Source organism: Esox lucius, chromosome 8 (assembly GCF_011004845.1).
Source record: "Esox lucius isolate fEsoLuc1 chromosome 8, fEsoLuc1.pri, whole genome shotgun sequence".
NCBI classification, from domain to species: Eukaryota; Metazoa; Chordata; class Actinopteri; order Esociformes; family Esocidae; genus Esox; species Esox lucius.
In genome coordinates, this window is record NC_047576.1 from 18,951,128 (window position 1) to 18,960,890 (window position 9,763).

Genomic DNA, 9,763 nt, shown 5'->3' on the forward strand with positions numbered 1-9,763 from the left:
TAATGAGTACTGAGGGTGATAATGTCAGTCTATTGTGGCGACGCTGCATCCCTGAGCGTTTATCCACACGCTGCCTGCCCCTATAGTAACAACCTCTCATTTAGGGCCAGACGAAAGCCTATTGATTTCTTAATTATTCCTGGAGTCATTATTGAGAGGCTCGGCTCAATCGACAGGCAGCCCAGGGTTGAGTGGAGGAAGAGGCAGGTCAGACCCTACCCACCTGAGCGCTGCTCTGTTCCATGTTCCAGCTGATACTTAGTGAAAGTGGGGAGGCTGTGCCCGACTCATTGATTTAGTTTACAATGGAGGTGGTGAGCATGCGTGGTTCGGCTTTTGTGGATGAGAAATAGAACACAGCGCCCAGGTAATCTCACAATCTTTTTGTTCATTCCAAAGGGATTCAGTGTTAAACAGTGTCTACCTTCAGGTGACCTTGCTGTTTTTAAATCTCAACAAACTTTGTTGGAAAAGTGGAGACACATCTCTGTTCATTTAAACAGGGAGGAAGCGGAAAACCAGAGTGGTGTGGCCTACGAGCAGACAGTGGGTTGGGCAGTACCCAGTGTCTGGTTGGAGATGAGAAGAAAGATTATGTGTAGCCTAAGTGCCCTCTAGTGCCAGGAGGGTGTGGTGTATTTTGTGGTGTAACACTGTGTTGCTCTGGCCTAGCCTGGTAATCCCCCAAAACACAGCAAACAGCCCAATCCCAGCAACCCTAATTTACAGGGCATTGATTCCCTTCTGTGTGTATTCATTCATGTTTATTAAAAGAGCTATAGCTTCTAAGATCAAATCCCAGTGTTCCAGGGCAGTGAAGTGGACATTGCCCTGTGTATGGGTGAAGGGGACACTGCAATTTATAGGGTGCCATCTTTCAAATGGGACTTTAAATGGCTGGTCATTAAACATTCCATGGCACTTCACCATAAGAGTAGAGGTGTTAACTCGGTATTCTGGCTATGTTTCCATGACGGCCGCGTAATCATCTCCAGATTCTAATCGACTCATTTATACTCTCTCTTCCTATATAATAGAAAGTAAAGTACTGTAAGGTACCAAATGTATGAAATCAACAATTTACGCAAGTCCCTCTGAAGATGAGTCGCACTAAATAAATATAACATTTCACTTACAGTGTTTGTACCTAGTGCTTTACTGATCTATCAAGTTCATGACCTAGTTGGTTGGGTCTTAATAAGAAGAAAACCATTCATGTACAATGACTCTGCAGCCAGAAAATTATTTCCCCCTAGCATCGAAACAGGGATACAAAGAAAATAGCTATTTACCGTTTCTGGATGGAGTCATAAGTTAGCTGTGATGCCCTTCTCCTTCAAAATGTTCCTTTGTTTTCCCAGAGTATAGAGCTGTGCTGTGAAAAGACTCACGCTGTAATGTGTATGCACATAGCATGACAGCTTTGATCGCCATGCCCTGCATAGACAAGTGGCCGCTGTGCAAAATAATCAGTGCATAACAAGTCCCATGATTATTTGTCGCTGTGCATTGTGCTTATAGAAAGAGATAAGACCAACAGAACAGGGCTGCCCCTTCATACCAATGCTTTATGCTTCTGAAACAGCAGTGTTTGCCAGAAGTCTTTTTTGGTCTCTGTTGGCTATAGTTTGTTGTCTGAGAGTCAGTTGAATAACGCGTGGTGTTAACCTAAGTCCTTGGCTGTGGAACTTTGCCAGGATCTTTAGTACACCAGACCAAATGACCTGGAGGTTCAGGCAAGTTCTGCTCATGTGTTCTCTTTCTCCACACTTTGCTGTACTCATAGAGGCCAAGTTATTGGCAAATAATGTTTGTTTAGATCAAAGGGGAATCTTTTTATTTATTTTATTTTTACAAAACCCAAGTCTGTTTTTATCTTGTTGTAATACTATATCAAGAGTGCATGTAAATTACATTTTTAATGATATGGAACTACATTGTTTTTACATGTGCACACAATAAATTGGTATTATCATATAATTACACCCATGATACAGAATCTAATCTGTGTCATAGATTGCATAGGACTGTAATCCCTATTCATTTAGTATCCTATAATCTCCCTGAGCTGAAGCACATTTGCATATTTGAAATGTCACAAAATAATTCCAGCTTCCAAACCATTCCACTGTACACCAACAATTTAAGGAATGAAAACAACAAAAACAACTGAAGTCTAATGATATTCAGCAACAAGATCTGAGTTTTGGCTTCCACTGTTGGACAAATGTGTCTGTATCTCAGCCACTTGCCCTGTGTTATGTTCAGTTGCCTTTAGTTTTTTCTGAGCATTTTGTTTTAATTATAATGTTGAGCTATGGCAAACCCACAATTTTTATTTAGCTCAGATTGCTGGCCCAAATCCAACCAGTTTACTCTCATCCACGCTTTATACTTTTTTTTATTAAATTAGATTTTTTATTTAGATTACAGTGATCACATTGTGATCTTGTTAGTGTTGATTAAGTTTGGATTAAACTTTATTTGACGGGCATCTTTTGCTTCTAGCTTCTTCTCTGCCTACAGTGAATGTGTGATCCGTACATGAGCAGACACTTCCGCCAGCTGTGGATCTGAAGATCCCCCCATAAAGTTGGATCCGCTGTCCTTCCATTTTATCCAAATAAATAAAATGTTAAATAATTCCATAGCCGGTGGAGCGTGGTGGTAGGGAGGTCATGCTGAGGGGGTGTGTCTGTACTACGCAGGGAGAGGGCAGTGGGGACTCAGTGTAGAGCAAAGATTGGGGTCAAACAGGTTGAATGAACCAACCATGTCGCTTTTTACGCCCCAGTGAATCAGGTGGTCTGCGGAGCGTGGAAATCATCAACAAAGACCTTTACGCTTTGGATCCCCTCCTCCACCTCTCGAAAAACAAATCATGACAAATAAATAATTACCTGGGCCCCTGAATTAAATCCTCCCTCCTCTGTCTACTGCTGAGATGGTTGTAGCCACGAGAATTGAATTCGTAACCTTTCCAGCAGTGTGGACTTTCGGCACATTATAAAGGGCCTAAGAAAGCTAGCTTCTCACAGTGCCGGATAGTAAATTGTTCAATCTCACAGAATTGTCCTCCCTTCTCTTCCCCTGTGTATGGTCACCCAGGTCTGAAAGGCTCATTATATTGTATGAGCAAGCTGCGAACGTTCTTCGCCAAAACAGTTGGAATATTCTATGTCGTTTAATGATTTAGCACCACCTGTAATCTCACAAAATGGAGGGAAATAATATTTCATGTGGAGAATTCACTAGCCTCTTTTTTTGTTTTTACACTTGTCCTGTTGGAAAGATTCCACAGAGGTTTCATAGCACCGGCGTTTCTGTGTGTTGGTCTTTTATGGCTCTTTTCGCATGGTCGGTAACATTGTCAGAGAGGTATGATAACAGCCTCTTACTTAGAGACTTTGTGGTGGAGGTTTTTCAAATAATTAATTTAAGTTCTGATTTACTTCGGTTGTGTTAAGTCTTTGAAGCAAGACACTTAGTAAGTGCTGTTATATTTAGTTCTTTATGTTTCAGATAAACAAAAAAAATCTCATATTTAAAATATATGATTTAAATGAGTATACTTAAGTTTGGGGTTTTCGGTTTCTTCCATTTTCTCCATTAAACCTTAATCATGATGATGTAGTAAATAAACATTGATGTTAGATAATCATTGACAGAGAGCCAAGGTTGAGAGAATCTGGGACCTTATTCAAAATCCCAGCTTGACACTTTGACTCAGAGAAAGTACTCAATGACTTTGAAATCCTCTCAATATTTTTTTGGTACTTTATAAAACGTTCCCCAGTGTCATCCATCGGTTCAAAGTAACACGATGAGAGGTCGTTTGGACCTCTCACTACATAGCTCTGTCATGTGACCAAATATGCCAGTAGTGAGAGGCAGCTGCATGTTGCCCTTTTTACTCTGACAAGTTAACAAGGCCAATGCTGGCCTGTGATCCACTGAATAGAGACAGCACCATGTTCAAGGCTGTGTGCCATTCTCACCCTGTCCTTTAGGTTCCGGACGGCCACTGAAAGACTTATTATCCCTGGGTCTCACCATAAAAGTCTCACTCAATCAAGCATAGCCATGTTGTCAAAGCCTTAGTTTGGTATCGCTGCCTCGCTTAAGTGTCTTGCTGTCTTGAAATACGTTTCGTACACAAATTGATACAGCACGAGAAGCACAATGTGGAACCAGACACCTCAGTGGTTTCTCCCGGCTTCAACATCAATCAGTAGCCCGCTGGTATCCAGCCTGGAGATGGCACCGCCTGACAGCCAGCTACAGTCTAGGAGATCACTCTGACAACAGCATGACATTGGCACATCCAAAGAATGGGAGCGTGACTCACTCAGGGACATTTGAATACCAAACCTGCCAATTGAACATTTCAGGCTTCGCTGATTATGACACTTAATTGATGGACAGTGACAAGTATGCAAATGATAGCTATCAGGAAGTATGCTCCCCCAGTTGGAAATAATATTCTCTCAAGATCATTAATTAAATCAAATGGTGTAGACAACTTTATATCGTCCAATAAAGGTAAATTATACCTTTGTTTGATGATATACCCTGTTAGTTGTCGTACTAGAAAGTATACGCGGACACTTGAGAAACATGACTTGGTTTCAGGAAGTTTTTTTTGCCATCCCTTCTGGCTTTTAGACAGATAAAGCTGGAGAGAGGTCATCTGATACAGCTCAGCCCATGCCTCTGAGAGCTTTATGGCATGAGATGGACATTGTTGGGTACGCACTTACCAATCTAGCCACTGGCCAAATCTGCCGGCTGACCTCTGCTCCTCCTAAGCAGCGGATGGTGGACAGACCCTGGACCTGCAGCACTCAGGGCCACTCCTTATCACTGCTGTCAGTACCCATTAGGAGTCTGATGAAAATGTGTCTCTATCTGATGGCTCTGTGTGTGTGTGTGTGTGTCTTCCTCACTGTAGTGCATGCCTATGTTTTGTGTCCAGACGTCTGTAATGTGTAAATGGGAGTAACAGGTTTTGAATGTTTAATGAATGAAGTGTTATACATTAGCATTCTAGGACCTTAATACACATTCTATGCATTTACAGCCTGGCATTGGTGATGCTCGTTTTCTTGCTTTCGTCCTATAGGAAAAGGACACAAGATCTTTAAGTATAATTTTGCTGTGCGTGGGTGTGGATGGAGGCGTGGGGGTGGATGTCGCCGTGGGGGTAGAAGGGGGCATGGGGATCTGGGGATGGATGGAGGCATTGGGGTGGATGGATGTGTGGGGCTGGATAGGGGCGGGGGCAACATTTGCCGCTGTATACTGTTTTAATTAGCATTGTTAATTGACTCTTTGTGACACCCGGGTGACAGGTCTGTCACTAGACGGTATTGATGGCGCTGATGTCCCTAATGTGTCTTCCTGTTAGGGCTGGTGTGCTGTGGACGCCGACGTCTTGTCCCATGTCATCAGGGCATCATTGTCCGTCTGTTCAGACTGGGTGGGGTGACGCTGAAAGCAAATGAACAGACTGGTAAACAAATGGTCTGCTGTGGTGTGTCCATTTCCCCATTGTCTCATCACCTCATCATGTGGCTTGTCCTTGAGTCACAACAAAGACCTTCATCGATCCTACAAGGGAGTGGACAGGATATTAAAGCCCCGTTAAAGCCAAGGACACTGCAGCTCTGAATCCTCTTTGAACCGCTGTGGGTGTGGCTGGCTAGGACTCCAAGCAGACCTCCCCGCTTGTTAATGTCCTCACATTCCATTGGTCCAAACGTTGGGTTACCCTCACCTTTAAACTTCACACAGATGTTCTCTTTGAGCTTGGCTGTTGGGTCTCCCTCCACATTTCTGTTATCCATCTGATAATGCGATGAAGGACACTAATTCACCACCCAATTTCTTGCCTTGTTTCCCGAGGATCTCCTGTATTCCCTGGCGTGCCCTTTCTGTGAGATACAGTAGAATAGACTGCTAATGACTTTAGAGCCAGCTGTCTAGTGTCCAGTCATTTAAACGGATGTCCTGCTTTTGTCTCCTGGGAAGGAGATTTAGTGTAGACATTAACATGAGTAAGATATTGTCCTTTTCGGCAGGGAATGTTCCTCTAGAGAGGCTTATTTTCTGCCTGACTGTGCCGCTCGGTCTCCTTACATGGGGCAGCCTTGTTTTCTTTGGAGACAAGAAATTGGAAGGAGCTTGGAATAGTAACAGAGAAATGTTAATGGCCTTCATATGGTCTAGGTGTTTTAAGTGGATTGGCTTCGGTGGACTCGTTTAGAAAAATCTATGCTTGTGTTGCATACGATTAATCAACAACTAATTAATGCGCATTCAAAAACAAACAAAAAGAAAGTCAATCTGCAGTAGAGCATGCTGGGAAATACAAGCCTGTCCTAAATCGAATTCAGCTGTTTGAGGAGAGTTGGTTATTTCAAAGTATAAGTACAAGGCAAGGAGCTGCAATAGTTTATTTGGGCATATAGTTGAACCAGTGTTGCCTTCCAAGTGTGAAGATGAATTCGCAATTTTACTAGACAGGGTGATTCCAGTTCAGCTCACTTTGAGCAGATTTTGTAGCAGAGTAAAAAATCTTAACACATTAGCTGAAATTCTTGTCCATTCAGGGTCTCCAGAGTGTCATGAGTGTCTAAGGCACTTCTTTGGGGTGTAGTGGCAATACAACAGCCAGGGTTCAAGTGCAGGTTGTGACTGGCAGCACCATTGGGCAATACACAATTGGATTTTCTCTGTTTGAAGTCCATTCAACTTGCAGAATAACGCTGATGAAGTGATTGGTTCATTTGGCTTTTTTGTTGAAGTGCCTGTTTTAGCTTATTCTCTGTTGCATGAAGGGATGCCAAACTTCCCCATGCCTTGATGATGCAACACCTTTTCCTCCTGCCTGGTGTGTAGAGGGGATGTTTCGGAACTTTCTGCCCTCCTGCAAGTGGCCCTTAGGCTGTGCTTTGGCAGAGTCCTCACTTCCTGCCGCTCGCAGCCCAACCCAACCGCTCTGGTTGCCTTTGGCAATGGTCCAGCATCCAATCAGGGTGCTGGAGTGTCCCGCCCGCAGCTGTGATGAAGTCTTCTCCTTCTGACGCGGCCGCCCATCAACTTCCTGTAATAGATGTGAGATGTGACACAAGCTGAGAGGCCATCTGTGCTCCACAGGATCCTGGGCTATTTCTGTCATTGCTCGGAGCGTGCGTTCGCGGCTGGCGCCCATTTCTGTTGATCAAGGGGTAAAACAAAACTTTCCCGAGGTCGAAAATGAAGATGTCAAGGAGACATGAGGGATGATGGTCTCTCGTAGGCTGGTGGGGCCGGTGTAGCTTGACCTATTAGAATAACCTCCTGGAGAGCACTCCTGGTTAAAAACGAACTCTGTTAGATCATAACAGTCAGAAGAACCTTCTAAATGATAGTGCTCACTTCAAAGGACGTTCAGCATGACATAGAAGCTAGAATTGAGACACATTACTCTTGTAGCATAGCTAGAGAAGATTATTTTCACTTTAAGTTCATGTCAGGTTATGAGACTGAAATAGCTCATGGCTTGATGCAGAGGTTGTTGCCCCAGACAGATGGGGTGTTATACAGACGCTGGAGCCATGTGGAGTGAGGAACGGCGGCCCACAGAGACAACACCTTCCCGGGCTAAGGTGACAGACTAGCAACAGTGGGGCATGGAAGGGGGTAAGGGAGGCGCTGGCACTCAAAGCCAAAATGGGGCAAATGAATTGAACCCTACGTGCCTCTTTAAGTTCTCTAGGGCATGTTAGCTTCCAAACTGTGTGTGTGCTTGCGCGGGCGCGTGCTCGTTCACTGACAAGACACGAAGGTGTGGACCCCAACCCAGACACTCCATTCAGCCCAAGGATGGATTGTTTATGAGTTAACGGCTTTGGGTAATAGGATTTCACCCTATATAGTCTAGGATTTATCTTTCCTGGGTAATTTCGGAACGTTGAAAGAAATTGGAAAAATAAAAAATAAAAACGACTAAATCAATTTCTTTATATATTTTCTTCATGGGCACTTGTTTCAATCACAGAAGTTTGACAGATGACAGACGAAATGACAAGAAAGGTAAATGATTATGTCTCTGTGTCATTTTATCATTTCACTCTATCTGATAAAAAACACATTTCAAGCAACGAAGCACTTGCATCTCTGATGAAATATGGATTATTGGTATTCCTCACCATTTTTTGGGGGTCTCCAAGCCTTTGAGTTATAATTGTACATCAGGACAGTTCTTCTGTCATTGTTTTCCTCAGTAGCGTAACAGTTTTTATGTGTGTACTGATTCATCCCAATTCGCAGAAGTGGTTGTTTACAGTGTCCTAGATTATTCAAAAACAATCATAATAATTTTTAGAGTTATTTGTGTTCCGCTGTCTAATCCAGCCTGGTGTCATGGCAACTGCATGCAGACTGGCTACAGTTTATGATGGATTGTCTCAAATTATTGATGCCTTCCATAATGTGGTGGGGACTCGACTTTAAAGAAAGACCAGTCAAGGTAAATAATTGTTGCATTGTGATGCCTTCTACCTTCACGTTTTTGGCTGACTAGACTGAAGTAGAGTTGATTTACCCTCACTTATTACAGAACACAGTGTGTTGTTCATTGGTAATTTATACGCCACATTTCGCTACTGGTTATTGCTTAGTTATTTACTGCAAATGGTTCAACACATTCTGTGTGGGTTAAACTTGGGCTTTATTTTTTTTCATGAATAGTAGATTGTCAGAGGCCTCATCAGCCCCACAGTGATTTGTTGTAGACGGTTTGTGCGATGAAACAGTGTAACTCCAATAAAGGCCTCCCTGCCGTGTAGAAATGGTCTTGCTGTTTGCTGAACTAAATGCCAACAGAGCCATATGTTCATGATACAGGAAACAATCTTAACATGTTCACTTCAGACATGAAGCTGGGAAGAAATGTTGCCCGGACATTCCTGGACTACTACAAGCACAACCACTTCATAGATGAAAACAAAGCACAGATCCCAAGTCACATCAACAGGTAGTGTTTCTGATGATGATGCATTTCTATGACTTTTCATTTCAACATCCAAACTTGGGTAATATTTACAAATGTTTAACTTTTTTGTGTCCTTAGCATTGAAGTATTGTCCAAGGATCAACAAGGGAATGGAAACAGGAACGGGAGGTCCTCAGGTGGGGAGAGGGCAGCGGAGAGGAAGAGTCAGGGCGTCCGCAGAGATTACTAGAAGCCAGGCAGCGCCATAATGTACTGAAGAGACCAGTCCAGTTTGATTCCTGTGTAGGAGCTGTATGACTCACTGGCCTGTAGTACAGCATCCACACATCCTTGGAGAAAAATGAGACGAACCAGCATGAAATTAAAGATTCAGTTTGATGTTTGGAGAGAGCATGTTAATTGGAGGATACTTACCATTGGGACTTCCTGAGATCAAGCTGGTTGGACTTTGTATGCAATGTATGGGACGGAGCAAGATGACACCTGTTTGCTCTGTTTGAGCCCTTTATGCGTTATTCTTATATTTGACCACAACATGCTTTTTACTTTGCTCTATGTCATTGTAAATAAGTGAATGTGTTTTCTTTTTTACACATTATGTATTTTGTGTATCTTGTCAATTTCTTAAACATTATTTTGAGGAGGTCAAGAGATTTTTGTTTAGGGAGAACCTTATCTAGGTTTTCTGTTGATTAAAAACTATGAAAAACAACACATTCTTCAAACTGATGTTCAGTTATTGTCTGTACAAAATTCTTGGGTGAT

General features: G+C 42.8%; 1 protein-coding gene across 3 annotated transcripts in view; it reads left to right on the forward strand.

Moving 5' to 3' along the window:
- The window catches only part of agbl4 (ATP/GTP binding protein-like 4), a 386,899-nt gene extending 377,240 nt beyond the window's left edge, over window positions 1-9,659 (forward strand). For all 3 annotated transcript variants that reach the window (XM_013135077.3, XM_020049097.2, XM_013135078.3), the window contains 2 exons: window positions 8,917-9,019; window positions 9,116-9,659. In XM_013135077.3, the coding sequence (XP_012990531.3) occupies window positions 8,917-9,019; window positions 9,116-9,227 (215 nt within the window). In that variant the 3' untranslated portion in view covers window positions 9,228-9,659. The remainder of the gene's footprint in view (window positions 1-8,916; window positions 9,020-9,115) is intronic.
- Window positions 9,660-9,763: the final 104 nt, after the last annotated feature.